Here is a 19481-nt window from a genome sequence, read left to right on the forward strand (position 1 = left end):
AAAGAACAAATGGTACTATATCAAAGCTAAATTAAATGAGAGGAATGTAGATTAAAAGCATAAAATGCCCCAAAGAGCAGATCTATCTCCACTAGTATCTAACTTTTTAGGCTACACATTCATCGGGTAAAGCACTCCTATCCCACACTGCAGTTTAACAGACAAACAAAACTAAGAGATCTAAACTTTTAAAAGCAAAATGAACTATGTGAGAGCTCTCTGCACAAAGTACTCATTATCCAAACTGATAAAATATTTCTGGTTAGGTACCTGTAGAAGAGGTTATGTATAAGATGTGTACACCATTTAAATGCAACTGACCAATTTATCAGCACACATTTTTTAAGCATCCAACAGCAATGCCTATTTCCTGAGAGAAAAGCCTTCTTCCTGCCCACCATGGCATTTTGGCAAGTTGAGCCAATAGTTGTAAGAATAATAATTCTGGCTTGTAGTTACAGTCCTAATGGAATTCTGAGGTAAGTATCTGAGAGGGGAGGCTTCAAACAGGTATGCCTGATGATCGAATGAAAACAAGCACTGTGACTGTATGGCATATTTTACAAAGGCTATGTTAATGCCAAGTTTCTATCTTCAAACCACATTTCACCTCACCCCACAGCTTATCTGATTCTAATTTGCTTCTAAAAAAATGTAGTTTAAACAGAGAATAAGGAAGATCACTGGGGTGCATGGAATGACTAACACGAGGCCACTCAGTTTACATAGAGTAAAACATCACAAGGATTTAGGAAAAAAAATTTTTTAAAAATCACTGTGTACAAAATACAGTTTGACAATCTCAGCTTGTTTGCTTGTGCCTCTGAAGTGCCGTGCCAATCTCCTTCAACTATATTCTACTCTTACTTTTCACTAACTCATACGTGCATTAGCAGCATGCATATTTGAATACAACTAAAACACGAGTTTTAAAATAAAATTAGTCCTTATGGTCACTTTCCACAATTAGACCCGAAGCACAATTTTTAAAAATTCAACAACATGAATCTAGAAAAGCATAGAGAAAAACTAAAAGGGTACCAACAATATAAAGGATTTTCTTTTTCAAAGCTTTTAATTATTTGGAAACTGTTTATTCTAAGTTGACATTTTATTTAAATATCCTATTCAGCAATTATGAAAGGAACTTCATCCCACATTTCATTTCCACTAAAATTCACCATTTTTGTGTTTTGACACTCTTCCTAACAACGGCACTTTGTGCTTCTTAAATATTGAGGAAACAGGATCCACAATGGCATTTCATATAGAATATATCACGTGCTGGCTTAATCATGTAGAAATCAAATCTTCTGCCAACTAAAACATTAAAACAGGATATAAGGTGCCAGTAAAGAATAAAACTGTAAGGTATATCTAATTAATTTATTTTTTAATGAAATGCTTGTGAAACCATTCCAGCCAATTAGAGTGTGGAAGAAATATTTCTTTATCAATCTCAAGTCTTGTGAGTCTAATAAGTATGTCTTTATAATGTAACACTTTTATCAGTATACCAGATGCATTCTCAAAAATAATGGTTTCATCTTAAATCATGCAATCCCAGGCATGCTCTGAGGAGAGGAGACAGAGACAGTGGAACTGCTTCTCACAAGGTTAGCCTGTTCAGGTGGCATTAGGATAAATATCTTTGAAGACAAGGTTTCTGAGATGAAATTTATAGAAATAAATTCCATTTACAGAAAAAGCAAGGGAGGTTCTAATCTTTGGTAAGGATTTTAAATTTTAGTTTAAGAAATAAAAAATGGCAATGCTTTTAAAAATAGTCTCAAATGATTCAAATAAAGCTTTTAGCATGAAATCATAAAAACAATACTGATCTTAAAAACTATATGACATTTAAACAAATCTTTGTTTTACAATTAGACAAATGTAATTTAATTTTACATACCTACAGGTGAATTCATACTTCATTTGTTACCTTCGGACACATAAATGTACATCAGTGATAATACAGTGTGTATGTTAATATGCAAACCGCCAAGACCTGCCATCTGGAGAGCTAATGAACAATCAAGGTTTCCCAAATTAAACTACAGAATTTTCCCTTAGAATCTTTAGGACAACACTGTCAAGTTCAATCTATTCACTTAGCCTCCAGAATCAATTTTTCAAACTTTATGACAGGTCTAATAGTTTCCACCTGTTTCTCTTGCTTGACTGGCACGTTACCAGCCAGGGTGGAAATGCAGACAAAGACCCCTATTAGGCTCCGGCTGTTTCTCTACTGTGAGGTCGCTCAGCCATTAAATTAGTTCCAGCCCACTTTCTCCTTCCACATCTTAATTTTTGAGGGGTATGAAGGTTTGGGGAAGTGGAACGGAAGAGAGACAAAAGTTTGACATTCAGTTGGTGGGAAAGGTATAAGAAAATCTTAAGTCACAAAAGTTAAGTGCTAAATTTATTTATAATTTACTGACTAAATAATTGACCAACTAAAATTACTACTAATCACACTAATTAAGTTCTTGAGGTGTCTGTATCATATTTTCAATCATCACAAACTTGGCAAAATTTGAGAGACCTAAGAGCATCTATCATGTAACATGTGCTTATTGCAATACATGATTACATACACACGGTATTGCAATTTTTTTTCTGGGAATCAAGAATGATCAAGAAGTATCTATTTTTTGTTCAAGTAAAGAAATTCTTTTTTCCTGAGATATGTTTTCCTGTCATTCAAAATTGGTAATTAGAAAAAAGTGACATACACATATCCTAACAAATTCATACTGGCTCATTTGGAAGTGCCTTAAAAACCTGACATCTTTTTTCTTCAATAAAAATTGCCTAATAGGTATTTACATCAATTTCTAGTGATTTAAGAAACGTTATAATCGGTAAAGTCTCAAGGTAGTCTGCTGAACTGCGAATCACATGGACCATATTATTCTACTATCCATGACAACAAAGTATTTACAATAACAACAACCGTAATACTGAAGACAAAGATTTTAACTTATTAAAACAAAGGTCTTTCTGTAAAATAAATTAAATTGTTCAAATTGCAATCTGACTAGGATCATCTTCCCAGTATAAGCTACTTAGAGCCAGGGCTTCTGGTTTACATGTTACCTGACTACTCGAGCTAAATCATGATGGGGAAAATCTTGAAGGCCTACATCTGTAAACACTTCATTACATTTGGGCTACTTAATGTAAAAAAGCAACCTGAGTGCTGACCACTCTGCTGGTACAGCGCTTTAAAGATAAGAGAGTAAAGATTCCACAGTAACTGAAAAACCAAAACCACTTCTCTTAGCTCCCTTGCCTTTCTTGATAATATAATCATATATAAATTGGCCAGACATTATTCTATTTAGCTTGTGATATCTAAACAAGTTCACATAACTCCAAATTATATACTTCATCTTACTGAGATGACTGAATAATGTTACTGAGAACGACCACCAAAAACAACTGTCAGGGAAGAAAGGTCTTGACCTATTAAATTATTGCTGTGTCGGTTTCTTCACAGTAGTTCTGCTTTCTATCCAATGGGCTGAATATGCTGTGAATACTAAACATTAAGAAGCAAATGCTACACATGTTGCTATAAAATAACTCTTTCTTGTGGCTTTTTTCAAACTAGTAACTCTATCTATGTCCGAAGACCACTGCAAAATCAGTTGCAGGATAAGGATGTAGATCTGAGGGAAGGCAAGTGGCAAAATCAGCACAAATTTTTTTAATGTGTGTGCACATGGGTGCATATGTACACACAGAGAACAGCTTGGAATTAAAAGAAATTTGTATTTGATTCCAACCATCTCTAAATTGCAATATTTTAGCACAAATTATCACTTGTAAATTCTATCACAGTGTTAACTGTAAGACTACAAACTGATTTACTTCAATGCTGTTATAATGCATCCTCGTTCACAGATTTTGTGTGCATATATTCTAAAACAAATCACCCTTATTGCTTGCAAGAAGGCATATTCTGTAACTTATATCAGTCTCACAATTCAGGCTCTCTAACTGCGAAGTAAAGCTGCTATTGCTGGTTAACTGATCAGTTATAACAACATTCAAGAAGATTTAACTGATGATATTGATTGAAAAAAAAATCCAGAACAAAACTCCTGCAGTTACTTTCAACAGTAAAATTAATCTGCAATTTCTGCAGATAAATTAACACTGATTCTCAAAAGTAGCTGTCAAGAAAAGTTATAGCTGCAGGTAGAAACACACACAGAAAATCTGTCCTGAAGAGCAACAACTTCCCAAAGACAGTTTTTTCCATCAGACTATTTCATGAAATATAACAGTATAGTCTTTGTACATAGACTCCGACCTAAGATTTAGTAACTGTGATTTTCATATCGCTTAATCCCGTTCAAAACTCTAATGAACTACCTTCTCAAAGGTATCCCACAACTTATTCACAAGAGTCATCTATGTGATGATTAAAGAATGTCTAGCATAACTCTAATCAATGCTTAAGAAAACCCAACAAACCACTAAAGAGCATTTTACAGAAATATTCAGTAAACAGTAGCGTTAAAATTGAGGCCACAACCTACTTAGTATCACTTTTGTCAAATAACTAGCTTAGAAAATAACTTGTACTAGAAAATGCATATAATCCCCTAAATTTTCATTCTAATACCTTAAACTTTCCTATGGTGATGTTCATGCTTTGCAAGAGGAATAACGATTAAACTCCACCGCCAAGTCAAGATTTTCCCCCCTTTATGACTTAGCATTTTATACATTACAAATTAATACTCTGTGAACACAAAGATCTCTGTTTTGTGTCCCATCTACAAAAGAATAATCTTATTTTTAATTTGGCTAGCTTGTAGCCAACAAATAAACCAAAGAGAAAAAAGTTTCTTTATGAACATTGTGTGTTACTATAATTGTGAATTCCGGATCAGAAAACTTATTTGGTAGGGTCTAGATTGCTATCTTACCCATCTAGAAGATTCATTGTTGTTGTGGTAACTTCAGCAAAAAGAATAATCTTTCCAAGCTTCTTTGTTTGAAGATTTTGTTGATATGTGTTCAGGCTGAAATGTCCTGATGAGAAGCTTCTCATCTCAGTGACGACAGGCATGAGAGATGGAGTTACCTCCATTTTTGGATCACAGGATGAAACAAATTTAAGAGACACCTTGCTGGATGCTCTTAATCCTTCAGCATCTACATTTCCCTCAAGCCATTTCAGAAAAGCAAGATGGATTTCCTGTGGGCAAGGGAAATAAAATAAGGCATAGAAATATGGACCACCACATGTGAAAACATACAAACATTCTTTCAAGAACATTTTTATTCAAGCAATTGTCTTCTACTTCAAAGTAGGAAAATTAGCTCAATTTCCTCCTCAAAGATCACCTTCTGCTGCTTATTCTAGTTCAGCCTGGCCTGACTAATCTTTTCCTAGACTTGAGATCATGCTCTTTGGCAGATTAATTAGGCTTAATGTTTCCCTGTAACAGGGTTTGTAGTGGTTCTCCTCGATACTGGAGCGCACACATTCGTCTGTATCACACGGGTTTTTCAACATGCCAAGTTTCTTTGCTGGAAGCCCTTTAATTCATCACTAAGACTTGACTTGAAGGATAAAGCTGCAGCTAAGGAAAACATTTACTGATTTCTCAGAGGCATACCTGGTAAAAGGGCTCATACCCTCAACTAACAGAAGCTTCACTAGTTTATTACCTTAAATATAGACAAAAGTGGCTGTCAATTACCCAGCTAAAAGAGAAGCATGTAAGTCAAGAATGCACACAACTAAGAAAAGTCTACTACCAGTGTATGAAATGCAGTTGTACGTATGCGCTGTTGCCCTTGTCCTAGCCAATGGCACAGCTAGTACACATTTCTATGCAAAAGATTTTAAATGTGAAACATACATTTACATACAAATATAATTTTATATATCTATACACCAAAACTTTGATTTTTCTCTCCTTTATTTTAGGTTATTTAGAAATACTTATTTTTGAACATGAAATGAAGACATTAATTACTGGGATTACTACCTGTCTGGTGATACCCTGAAACAACTGTTACAGATTCATAGTACTCTTTCTGGAGATATCTGATTCTATTTTGATATTTTCTATGAAACCTTTGCCATTTCTTTAGAACCAGTAAATAAACAGCCCACAAGCACAGATGCTGGAACTACTTTTGGTAATTGTGTAGCTTACATTTCAAAGAGCTCTCCTTCTAGAGACAAAGTGGTCTTTTATATTATATATGAAACCACAAGAATTGGGTATTCTAGACTACTGAAAATAAGGTACCAATGACTCTCAGCCTCAAGTTTTTAAAAGGAAGACATTTGACTTTTAAATAAAAAAACTTCTAACCAAATACATGCCTCTCCTTCCCATTACTGACATATCTGGGAATCAGAATATGAGTGCTTCCTATGTGAGTGCTGAAGACAGGACTAAGCTCTCATGACCTTGAACAAGATGTCCCTGAGCTCCAGCCCAGCTCTTTAAAACCCATAAGCTGCAATTTAGACCAAACTTCCTATAAATAGTTATCTATTCAAGGAATTACTCCAATTTTCCAAATCCCATTGTTCTATCTCAAGAAGGAATGAGAAAAGTGATCCTGTTCCTAACACCTTTCTATAAATTTTCCATCCTCAGAAAATACACATTCTCGAGTTTCACATGGACATTACTTCTTGTGTGACGTTCTTTGTATGCTGAACGTCAGCAGACTTACTGGTTTGCAGCCCTGTTGTACATGTAGCAGAGCACAAGATGAAGAAAGGAATAATCTTTTCCAAACAAAACCAGGCACTAGCTTCTAAGCCCCAGGACAGCCTGAAAGTGACTCAGTAGCTAAATTTTAATTACAGAGAAATTACTTCTCATTTCTTGATTTTCTAAAGCTCCATCTGAACTCCTTCCATCTAATTTCTTGGATAAAATAGACTTTAAATATTTCTTTTTTTTTTCTTTTTGCATATGCATCATAAATGATGATGTGGCATTAAAGGTTTTACAAGCATTTCTTTGACTCGATCTACATAAAGCACTTGTATCTTCATTTAGTGTAAAATCATAGCTTTGAGAGACTGCTGCTGAATTCTTTACACACAATCCTACTTGTTTTAAACACACTCACAGAATAACTCATTAGCTGTAACTGATATTTAGAAAAATTATAGCTTTCATTCTTGTGAGGGAGTATATGGGAACTATGCTTAATCAGAAAGCGCATTTTCCTATTGCTTTCCAAACACAGAAATTCACTTAATGTAATTGAGCATGCAAGTCCTAGACACAAAAGCATAATTTCAACTCACATAAGGACAGGTTTACAGACTCATAGAAACAGACATTAAGTTAAAAAAATAAAGGTGCTTAAAGTATTATTGCATTCTAAACAATGAAAGTGCTTGATAGTATGCGTCAGAAAGTCTGGTGTACTTTTGCCACAACATACTTTCTGAAAAGACTGAAATAGTGTATATTTGTGTGTGATGTCACATTATTACAAATATACCGTGCAATTCGTACCATTTATCCTCTTGAGTACATTGTGCCAGGTAATTTTGTCCCGTAGTTTTTAGGTCTACTTCTTGATTTAATTGTTTCGTTTCTAACGCATACTGAACCATTTAAGAATTGTTACATGTGTGTAACGATGAAGCTAATTTTTCCCATAATGTACAAGTTTATTGAGCTGATCAAAGATATAAACATGAGTAATACATAATCAAGAACAGCAATTGATTTTTAAAAATTCCTAAAAAATGTCTTTACTTTTTTAACAAAACAAAGTTTCAAGTGCTGTCAAAGTACACGCTAGAAGAATTAATTTTCACTGTTAAGAACCTCCTTCACACAAAGTTACAGAGACATGGATGCTGAACCAATTGGTCCCCACAATTATTCTGGCACACAGAGAAGTACATTTTTGTATAACGAAATAAACATATACAAGAAGTCAGAGTTAACCTCTGCTTCAACTCCATTTGAAAGGAATATAAGCACATCAGAACCCAAACTGTAAGATTTCTTTCTAAATTCAGGATTCAGCTTTGAATTCAAAACCTATCCCCAGCTGCGTCTGCCGTTCTGCAGCAACCTCTGGTGGTCACTTAAACGAAAAGTGTTGGTTCAGGAACTGTCTGGCCTTCCACACCTCTGGGAACCAGATCGAGTGTGTCAAGCAAGGCACCCAACACAAGGTAAGGAAATACTTGAACTCCTGGCCACTGCTTCCCCTGACCATTATCAAAATCCTAAGCCATGCAGGTACAGGCTTCAAACGAGTATGCAATCAAAAAAGCTGTAGCTGTTGCATATTCAGGCACCAACAACAATATCTGCAGCTACTTACGCATACAATCACACTAAAATCTGTATTATGCATATCTTCAGTAACATACTTTGTGTGTATATATATATATATATATATACACAAATAAATATAATTACCCTTGTTTTAGGGTGGCAGAAATATATTCAGAAATTGTTATTCAGCATTACTACATCAGTTTGGATAGAAGAACTGAAGTCAAGCCAAAGTTAATTTCCTATAAAACTGTTAATTTTTCCGTCACACTTTGTATTTACATTCTCTAAAGCAATGATATTGCCTTCTTTCTTAAAGAAAGAATGAAATTTCATGTTAACCAAACAACTTGGTGACAACTATAAATTTACTATTTACAACAATAAATTTTTTCTACCCGTATTTTAAATGGCAAAAGTACAATATATTTTCAATGCACTGTAAAAAACAACTACCAAAAGCAGAAAAGCACTGTATCAACAGGAACTACCCACCACTTCTCACTAACACATTCTCCCCCAGCACTCCAAAGCACAAGTTAAATCCTCCCTGACAGAAGCATGGAGAAATATGAAATTTTGAAGCAGTGACAGCCTTGCCGATCTGGTATCCAGGGACAGAGAGATCAGCAAGCAGAATTTTGATGGTCAAGACTGAAAGTGTCAGTAAATAAAAAGTTTTTCTGAGCAGGCAGGGAGATATAGTGGATGTTAATTCATAAAATTCATAGAAATAGAGAATGAAGTTACTGCATAGTACACACTCTCAGCTCCTCCACTGGAGGAGTGACCCCTATGAGGGGTCACGATATCAAGGATTGGAGGTCTGACATTGCGAGCTGCTGAGCTAAAGTTTAAACAGTAATTGTAAAGTAAAGAAGGAAGAGTAAAAGCTGTATTTTGTTTATGATTTAACATCTGTTTTCTATTATTTTAAGAGTTTGGTCAGGTGTGTGAAGAAAGTGCTACGTAACAGTTGTTTTCTTTTGCTGTTTAAAATTCTTTTTATTTTGGTAATCATTAGTTTCATTTTTCCTAATGCTTACTTATCCATTGAGATTGAACAAAACGGAGAAAAGAGGGAGACATAAGAGACAAAAACCAGCTGCATATGGGCCCTTCTCTATTGTAGTATAAAATAACAGAAAATTACAACTCCTGATGGAGATTTTATTTGCACCTGGGCTCTATCAACCAATGAGACTTACACACAAAGCACATAAACTTTCAGTTAGAATAGTTCAAAAAAATCCCAAATCCAAGACTTTATCCTTACATTCTATTTATTTATATATAATTTTGATGAATTTTCTAATTTTTCTATGTATGTTCACATAGACACACATTTATATGCAAGTATCTTTCTTATTGGGCTTATTTGGGAGCTGCTCTTTTCTACTGAACTCTGTGATGATAGATCTTAAACTCTGTATCAATAGAATTCTTTGTTAAGACAAAATTCAGTCACAGCCTAAATTCATTTGGTTTCTATTAAAAACATGGAGGCGAAACCAAATGAAAGCTAAAAATATAATGCCATAAACCAAACAAACATTATACATCAATCAGCTCTCTCCTTTCTTGGGAGGAAAAAGGAGGCAATTTTAACTACTGATGCTCTCGCCAACGACTGAATATTGCGACTATAATATAATAAATTCTCTATTTTAGCTCTCGCTTGTTAAGTAAGTGAGGCCAAGTTTCACTTTCTAGATAAATAGCTAGAATACAATTTAATAATTTTTCTCCTTCCTTTGCATAAAATGTAATAATTTCCAATTAACTACTTCTATTTTTGCTTCACTGTATTTCAAAGAAGTTTGTAGTTGATGTATTGACTCATATATTTTCAGTTGATTTACTGATTAAATCACATATGTATGTATGTTTATTAACTGCAAAATAGTGAAGATTACACAGGCATAAAATACTAATCTTTTAGAGAAGCACATGAATAGCCCATTTGGAGCATAACCACATTTATAAACATCACACTTTCAATATGCTAACCTTCTTTTTTTCCCCCTGAATTGGCTGTTTTCAAATTAGTATTATTCAGTTCAGGTATGATCTCAAACATATATATTTCATATGAATTCCATAATAGCACTGATGGAAAATAACTTAGTTTAATTAAAAGGGCATGGTATTTGGAATCTGATTTCAACTTCAGAATATAAAAATACACATGCATATACATACACACAAAAAACATCTAGGTGTTCCTGCTCTGGCAGGGGGATTGGACTAGATGACCTTTCGAGGTCCCTTCCAATCCCTAACATTCTGTGATTTTGTGTGTGATATCCTCCCTGCATTACACAGCTTTGCTCAACAGCGCTCCAAGTTTAAAGGTGTTAAATTGGCCACTGGAGAGCTTCCACAGCATCTCTTGAATCCAATAGAAACAAACTGAAGTCCAACGTGGTAGTAAGCAGTAGGCTGGCGCCAGCAGAAAACACATCTACAGTGGCAACTCCAGCCCCGAATGCTAGCGACTGAGGAGGCCAACAGGCAGGAAAAGTCAGCTATTAGCACAAGAGGGCAAGGTTTTGGCAGACATTTCTGACTAATGAGGCACACAAAATGCTTTTCTGATGCTGCCTGTGTTTTTACTTCCTGTAATAATGCCATACTTTGAGATCTGAAGCAGATGACAGTTTCATAACCCAGCCATAGCCTCATTTTAAAATCATGTTCATAGTCAGTATAAAAAAATGCTAATAAATAAATATTAAATTTCTCCAAAAATACTGTAAATACATAGAAGATGCAGAAAAAATGTGAAGTTACATACTATATTGCTTTCGAACTTTAGCACATATATAAACTTTTACTGAGGCTTTTTAAAACAATTTATAAATACTAAATTTAGTACCACAATCATTCATGAAAAGGTATTATTTTCTTTTACAAGGCGGGGAAACCCAATATAATGTCTTTCTATTTAGGAAAAGACTGATGAAAGGAGAAAAAAAAACTCCAAAACTTGACAGATCAGATGAAGAAAGAAGATTAGCTCTTGGTGATCACAGCCTTGGCAGATGAACTGGAAGAGGATTAAGAATAGATCTGCTGTAACCTCTTCCACAGAAACACTCACAAAGATGGGAGAAAGGTTGCTCTTCCCTCCCAAGAAAAACAATATTGGCAATTCAGTTGTAGTGGTCATCTTGTACTAGTTCACCAGGACTTAGTAAAGCTGTAGATAGCAGATGTATTATTTGTGTTTGTGTGCCAAAGCCAGTGTCTCTAACCAGACAATCAGATTAAGAGATTTCATGAGATACTCATAATCATTATTTCAATACTGTTCAGATGTCATTAGTGTGTAATAACATTACCAAAATACACATCCAACACCTGGAGACCTGAACAGTTGCCCTTTTAGACTTAAGTAAGTGTAAACTTGAAGATAGATTTTGTAACAACTGAAACAAAAAGAATAAGTAGAACGGTAAAACGCAAAGGCTGTCTAGAACACATTCAAAATCTGAGCTGAAATATATAAAGTACTCAAATTCATTTTCAGAAAGCATATATAAAACTTTTCTCTTAATATTAACTGCCTACAATTAATTTCAAAGTTCAATTCTTGTTCAAGGAAACAGAAAAAATAGAGCAAGCTAGATAGTTTCCCTCCACAGCCCCACTGTCTGATTTTACTCTATCTTCAGATTACCTATCATATTTTCATTTGTTTTGCATATTTTATTAATAGGAAGACATATTTTAGCTGAGGCTAAGTCAGGGGAGAATCTGTGCATCTATCTTACTCTACTCAGCATGCAGAGTGCTCTTATTTTCAGGATTTTGTGTTTTAGTTCATAGTATAAGTCTTAGGAAGGCCAGAAATCCCCAGTTCTCCACTCCCTTCTTTCCCCATCCCCCAAAGAATTTCATAAAGATTTTATTGTAGTACAACTGAGGTGCATTCTCATTTTATGTTCTCATGAACTTCTGTAGTTACTTGGCTGATATTTGCTATGCATTCTCAGGATACTACATAACTAGGAAATCTGTTTCAGTTTATTAATAATCCTTTTATATTTCCTAACCCAGATACGGTACAAAACATGAGTTGATTGCGTAAAATATGGAAGGGCATTCAGAAACACAGCAGGGTTTGGTAACTTTTTTAATTCCCCCCCCTCCCCCCCCCCCCCCCCCAAAAAAAAAAAAAAGGATTTTTAGGAGTCTCTAGTGGTTTGGGTAGTTACTTTAGTCTGCGATGTACTTTCTTAAGAAAGGCAGGAAAAGCTAATAATTTCTGAAAGGTCATTGAAGAGATGAAGTTTCTTATCTTTATCTCCAAACTTCAGTGTGTTTTTAAAAATAAGTATTACATTACATAAACAGTTACACAGAGCATCATCTCAGCAGTATGGAGAGTAGAAACAGTCACATATAGAAGTGGGCTCATTTTGCCAACTGATATATGGAATACCTAGACCAAAAAAGGGAAAGACTTGTAACAAAGTGTTGCAAGGTACCCTTAGCCCTTTTACTGCAGTTACGTTTCTTTGAACATGAAGCATCTTAGATTTCAATCCATTCCCAGTCTGTGTGTCCAGCAACTGCTCATAAATCTGTGCTTAAATTTGAATCCAAAATTAAATTTAGCTTAAAAAGCACTGTATGTAGGCAGAAAATTAATTTACCCAATGTGCAGCAGTCCGTTCTAAAAACATGCAGCAGGACTCAGGTCAGAATTCACCAACTAATGGAAAATATTTCTCTACAGAAGGTAACACGTGATTAGAATGCCGTCAATACGGTTAAAAATATGATAAAAAGAAATCAACTAGCAATAAAAAGGAAGCCGGTCTTCATGTTAAGTATTTTATACCAGTATCTCTCTGTTGTTTTTAGCATAGTGTTCCGCTTAGGTATTAGGTTGCTAGAAGGCACATGCTATCATTCAGCCATGCAAAACAAATACAAGAAATGAGGCAATCACATTTTTCCTTTATTGTTATATGCAAAAAAAGTATCCAAAATTCTTAAAAGGACGGAACAATTAGAAAAATGAGTGAATGTGAACTGTTGTGAGCAGAACACATTTACTTTGATTTCTGAATTTTGACAAAGTACTCCCATTTACGGACCTTGACCACGTAACAGCTTTGGCAGCAGGCGCAGGACAAGGCTAGCTGCAGAAGGCCCCGCTGCACTGTCCTCAAGGCAAAGCAGAGCTGAGCAGGGGAACAAGGAGGACAGTGGAGCAGCCCCGTAAGAGGCATCCTGGCTTGCACTGCAACAGAACAGTCTGGAAGCAATCTTCCCAGCAGCTGCTCTCATCAACAAACTGTTTATTGTAAGAAAGTGGCTGGGTCAAAGGCTAAACGTCATCCAGAACTGAAAGCGTATCTTTAAAAAAACCTGAAGCCATCCATGCATATGAAAAAAGCACATTACATATGAAAGAGAACCATATTCCATTCTGAAAGGCCAAAACTCTACTTAAACAAAAACTCCTTAATTGGCTGAAGCAGTATTTTACAACATTGCACTAATTTACCGTGGCTTGTGCTGATTTTGAGACCTGTGCAAAGCTTCTAACAAAACCAGAAGTTATTTAAAATTCAGTGTGTTTTATGGTAAAAGAGAGTTGTATTACAAAATTTTCTAAAATATTTTATTAACATTTATTAACACTGATTAAGTTAGCTCCATATTTACATACAGCACCAACAAAATGAGTACTCCTCTAAAACATTATGAATGCACCATCAACGTGTTACACAAGTTGAAAAAATAGGTTTAAGCTCAGTTTCAGTTTAAAAAAAACCAAACCAACCCTGCAGCTTTTATGATGCAGGTAGCAGAGCAAGATGACATACTAAGTGCGTACTAAATCCTTTGCAAGCACTTGCAAACTCCATTTCAAACTTTATTTGAAAACTTTTGAATGCAGTAGCCCATATTCAGATGTCAAAACCTCTTCCAGAATTCCCAGTTCTGTCAAGAATCACTAAAGGATTGAATTTGACCAGGTTTTAAGCCAAGCATACTTTAAAAAAACTGTAATTGCATGTTCCCATATGACTACATTTAACCATGTGAAGACACATACGCAATCAAAAAGAAAGGAACAAAGAATGTATGGATCAAAACCTCCTCATATTTAGCATAAGTAGGAACATCTACAATAAAGTTTTAGTTGAAACTAAAGGATACTAAAAATGACAGGATGAAATCTTATTTAGTAGTTTGTAGCTCTTAATCTCAGCAATTAAACCGTATATGACCACCTAGGCAAGGTAAACCGGTATCATAACATAGCACAGTAATTGGGGTATGTTTGCTGCAACAGACTGCAAAGCTGACTTTGAGAGTAAAGGATCAATAAGAACAAGGTCTACCTTTGACATAACATCACTACATAACACTTCACAAAAACGAGCACTGCAATGAAAGGGCTGATAAATCAGAGAACTAGTAAGTGTTGATTTATCCTACCAGAAAAAGGCGTGATAAATTACGGTTTGACCATTTAATTCTTTGTGACACCTACTTTGTAACAAAACTGTTGTTATTTTTTGAAGAAAAGTGTACAGTAAATTGAGCATATGTGCAACTGTGCTAAAAGTAAGTATAGAGAAACCACGCAGAAAAGACATTCTACTTTTGCACTAAAATCTGAACATCATGTATATTAAAGTGGAGAGCTTTTTAAAAAAAAACACAACCAAAAACCAAAGTCATGTTTAGAAGAATAAATTAAGATATAAATCTAACCCTCAATGCCGTATACATTTATTTTAAATTGCTCTCAAAAGTATTCTGTATTGACTAGAAAAAAAATACAGAAGAATTTTGTTCTCAGCTAATAGGGCAATAAATTAGATGCAATGCATTCAGTCGGTAAAACTGGCTCTGTTAAACAGCTATTGCATAATAGTATTTTTATTTGGTACCAAAACTATTTTTTTCTTTTAAACCGAGCATAAAATTGTTTGTTGAAAATCTTGGAATTAAGAAACAGAATGAGTTAAGTAAATAAAACCTAAGAAAATATTTTTTCTTAGCGCTGATAATACACCGTTCTTAGTTTAAGGCTTTCCATCACGTTTGTTTTGCCTTTCAACAGGTTTATATACATAAAATGTGAGTGAATTTAGTGTTCATGAATATGAACTAGTAGAACAGGAGCCAAAGATTCTCCTCTTAGCACTGCAAACATGCATTAAACCTGAAAGACAGGATTTCAGCTGTACCTCGTTTTTGCCTCTTCTGAGCAAGAACTCCCAATTCTGTCACACTGTAGGGGTTTTTGAGCTAAAGAAATGTCTGTGAAATATTAGGGTGAAACCACAACACATTTCATATGTACCACAACTAAGAGATTACAATACAGTTATATCCCTAAAGTTGCACAGCTTATGTTCAACATGTATTATATATTTTATAAGAATTTCTAAAACCTATTCAGGTTGACATAACAGTTTATAAATAAAAAAAAAGATACTAAAAGAAACCTCTTACAAAGGAAGAATTTATTGGAAATTATATGCTATAATGGTAAGAACATGGCTTGGTATCTTATTTATAGTATACCTAATCCAAAGATACAAACTAGTATTACGATAACAAATACTAATTTTCACTGTAACTAAGATCTCCTTGCTAATCCAGGATCCTAAAAAAAAACAAAAACAAACCAGCAACATGACAACATGGGATTATTTATTTAAAAGGATTCAACTAATGCTTTTTATTTAGCAAAGCCTATCAAAAAAGTTAAGCTTGACGCTTCAAAAATTTGTCACATACATACGCAGCAATGTAAAATTTAGGTATCAAATCGAGAGCTCCAAAGGAAGCTTCAATAATATTCAGTTTATTACAAATTAATAATTTTTTCTTACAAAACATGGGGAAAATACAGTATTCATGCCCATGTACTATAATGCCAAGTTGTAAGAGTGAATGATACAAACAATATTTACAGTTATCCTAGCTGCATGTTTTCTAACACATTGTAATCCTTCTCTCCCTTTTTCAGCCCTTTCAGATTTAACACTTACTTTCTTCTCCGACTGAAATCTTGTTCAGAACAAAAAGAGGTAAAATTTTTCCTCAGAGGAAAAGCAAGAAGACAGTAAGCACACCATACGCTACACCGTCCTGTAGCTGTAAGGATCCTGATACACAGACAACTCGAAGAACTAACTTGAGACCCAATCTCCTTAGAAAGCAGCCACCTGAAAGCGTTTCTGCAATTGTCAGGGATAAATGGGGAAAAAAATACCCAAATTTAATTTGTCCTTTAAAGGTGGACATACAACATACTTAACCCTCACAGGAATAAGGCCAAACATTTATCTAGACAAACCACTTAGCTAGTCCAGGGCAGAGTTCACTTTAGTCAAGTCATATACACCACTAGCTTCTACTCCAAAAGATCAGGATTGGCATACAGAACTTACAGTATTGCAGACAACACAGCAGAAGGCAAAGCTCATAACTGAAATTCAGGGTTTTAGAAGTGACTTTGGGAAATAAAGCACTCAAAGAAGTAAACAAGAACAGGCTCAAGACAGAGGCAGTTTATGAGAAGTGCTCAACAGAAGCAAATACAGGCAGTCAGGAGCATTTTTGACAATGGCACATTCTTTATTCTGAAGGTCTTTGGGTTTCCTTCACTTGTCTCTGAGGATAACCACCTGTTCCTGTGCTTAGAGATATTTATGCTCTATTATTGTTAAAAGAGCTGAGGGAAGATCCAATCTGTCAATCCAAATTTTGCAATATTAATTAATGCAAATAGTAAGACTTCATGTAGAACATATCCCAAAGAGACCTCATTTAATAAAATCTAACCACAATGCTCAGAAATACGCTTTTGAGTTGTTTTAAGACCCAACTGAATAGCACACCTGAAAAAGACGGCTTCACTTTTTAGACTTTTCCCATCAAAATTTTTTATTAACTCAGATAAGGAAATGTCTTAGGAGACAGCAAAATACAGCCTTATGGAAATACTTGTTGAAAACTTCATAAACAGGAAAGGCTTGCTGCATATGGGTACTAATGTAGTCTATTGCAAAGGTTAGTGACTGCAGTGCAAGTCTCAAACTTCTGACAAGGTATAAAAGCTTTTAAGTGGAGTAACAGCAGAGCTTAATATAATTTTTCATTCCAGCTCAGCAGCCAGTGAGTGAAAGGGGATTCCAGCTCTGAAGGCATAAGGCTGTATTGTGCATTTCTGAGCTCCTGACTAACCACAGAAAGTGGGAGAATTGAAACTTACCCTGTTGTAACACTACTAAAAGAAAAAATAGCCAAGGTCTGGGCAAGAGAGTCTTACAGAAATGAGGACTGAGATTACAAAATCCTACCCAGACTACACTTCTAAAGCCAAGAACCTGGCCAGAATGAAGCAAAAGCTTTGAAAGACTGAAAACCAGCTCTGCATATATCCACTCCACAGATGAACTTTTAATTGATTACGTATGAACCAGCTTTGTTGAAGGCGCTTAATTATTAGTCCCAAACCAGAGAGTTAACTTCTAAAAACAAGCTGGCTTGAGGGAAAAAGATTCAGGGAATATTTAAATCAGTAATAAAATTAAAAATAAAATAAAATAAAAAAAAAAAAAAGTTTAAATGCATTTCCAGAATATCCCACACAAACTAATGAACTCAAACTACAGACAAATTCTGCACACTCAGCCTGTGATACCTAGTGATTAATTTATCTTTAGTTAAATAGGGACAATTTGTGTCTCTCTTTCTTGAATGTAATAGCCAGGGAAACAGAAGACTGAGAGCAAAACAATTACTATTTAATTTTGAGTTTAAAGCTTGATGTGTACTTTCAGTTTGTCAAGCTCGTGTTATTACATAAAATAATGAATGTGACAGTGGCTGCAAATGTAACAGTCTACCAGCAAATCATCATATGCTTCTTATCATGTACTTCTTAGAGGAAGCTACATCCTTGAACAGATGGAGAAATTGTTTTGTATAGAACAATAAGGATGACAATAATTGTAGTCAGTTCAAAAATGTCTAATTTGCTAATTGGAGGCCATCATTAGACAGAGTGGATTGTGTAGGATAAAAAAAAAAGTCTGAAAATATTTAGAGAAGACTGAAGTGCAGTCCCACCTTCAAAGGGAAATGGTTGCTCCAGAGATAACAAAAGCATATCCTTAACATTGCTAGCTATTCAAATGTACCATTAGACAGAAATACCAAATTAAACATTGTTGCTTCTGAGATGTTGCCTATGTCTGAAACAAGTAGAAGGAAAAGCTTCCTGGAATTGCAAGAGCTGATGAACTTCTCTTTCAAATGACAAAAAACGCCCCCACTTAGCAGAAAGGGACAGGTTTTGTCAAAAACCACTGCTGCTGCTCAAACAATACAAACATAATGACAAAGCAGCAGCCATATCAATATAATATGCTCCTTTAAATCTGTACCTTCTGCACAACAGTGGCCAGCAGCAGATGCATGAGAGAAGAACACAGCACGCACAATGTAACCATCTCCTCTTCTAACAATCTACATCATAAGGATTTGTGAGCCAAAGAGCATACGCCTTACACTTCCAATGAAGTATTCTCCCATGAAAGAAAAGTAATCTTTTGAACCCAGTTCAAAACATCCTTGATATCAACTGTTCTCATTTAAAACAATAAGTATTCTAAAGACAAAAGTACAACTTTAAATGTTTTCAGGTGTTTCTAACAAAACCTCAGGAATTCAAACAAGCAGCTCAAATATTTATGGTAATTTGCAGCTCATACTGCTTATGGTAACTTTGGGAAAGTGCCCCCCTCTCTATAGGAAGCAAAAAATAAGAATAAGCATTTGCCTTCAGCTACTGTATTTTCTTTTTCATCAGTTAATATGTCAGTATATCAGTACTAATACACCAACATGTAAAACAGTCAAAAAGTAGAAAACAAATCAGATAAAAGTTATCTCTGCAGCTGCTACTCCTGTCAGGTAGCTGTGGCACATGAACTAATCATCATACCAACAACTCCCTTTTGGAAAGAAAAAAAAATTATCCTCCAGACTAGAAAAATGCATGGATAATTGCTTATTTCATGTAATGAGTCCTAAAGTCAAAACATGTAATATGTAACTTGTTATTTAAATATTGACAATTATGCATGAAAAACCAATTATTTTTCCTTATCTTGCAAAAGAATTTCAGAAATATCT

The 19481-nt window shown here is 34.8% G+C and overlaps 1 protein-coding gene across 1 annotated transcript in view; it reads right to left on the minus strand.

The window, feature by feature from the left end:
• Positions 1–4939: 4939 nt before the first annotated feature.
• HLCS (holocarboxylase synthetase) overlaps positions 4940–19481 on the minus strand; it is a 34536-nt gene continuing 19994 nt past the window's right edge. Inside the window, exon 4 of the mRNA XM_010172989.2 lies at positions 4940–5215. Coding sequence (XP_010171291.1) covers positions 4940–5215 — 276 coding nt within the window. The remainder of the gene's footprint in view (positions 5216–19481) is intronic.

This window comes from Antrostomus carolinensis, unplaced genomic scaffold (assembly GCF_000700745.2).
Source record: "Antrostomus carolinensis isolate BGI_N321 unplaced genomic scaffold, ASM70074v2 scaffold4368, whole genome shotgun sequence".
In the NCBI taxonomy this organism is placed as follows: Eukaryota; Metazoa; Chordata; class Aves; order Caprimulgiformes; family Caprimulgidae; genus Antrostomus; species Antrostomus carolinensis.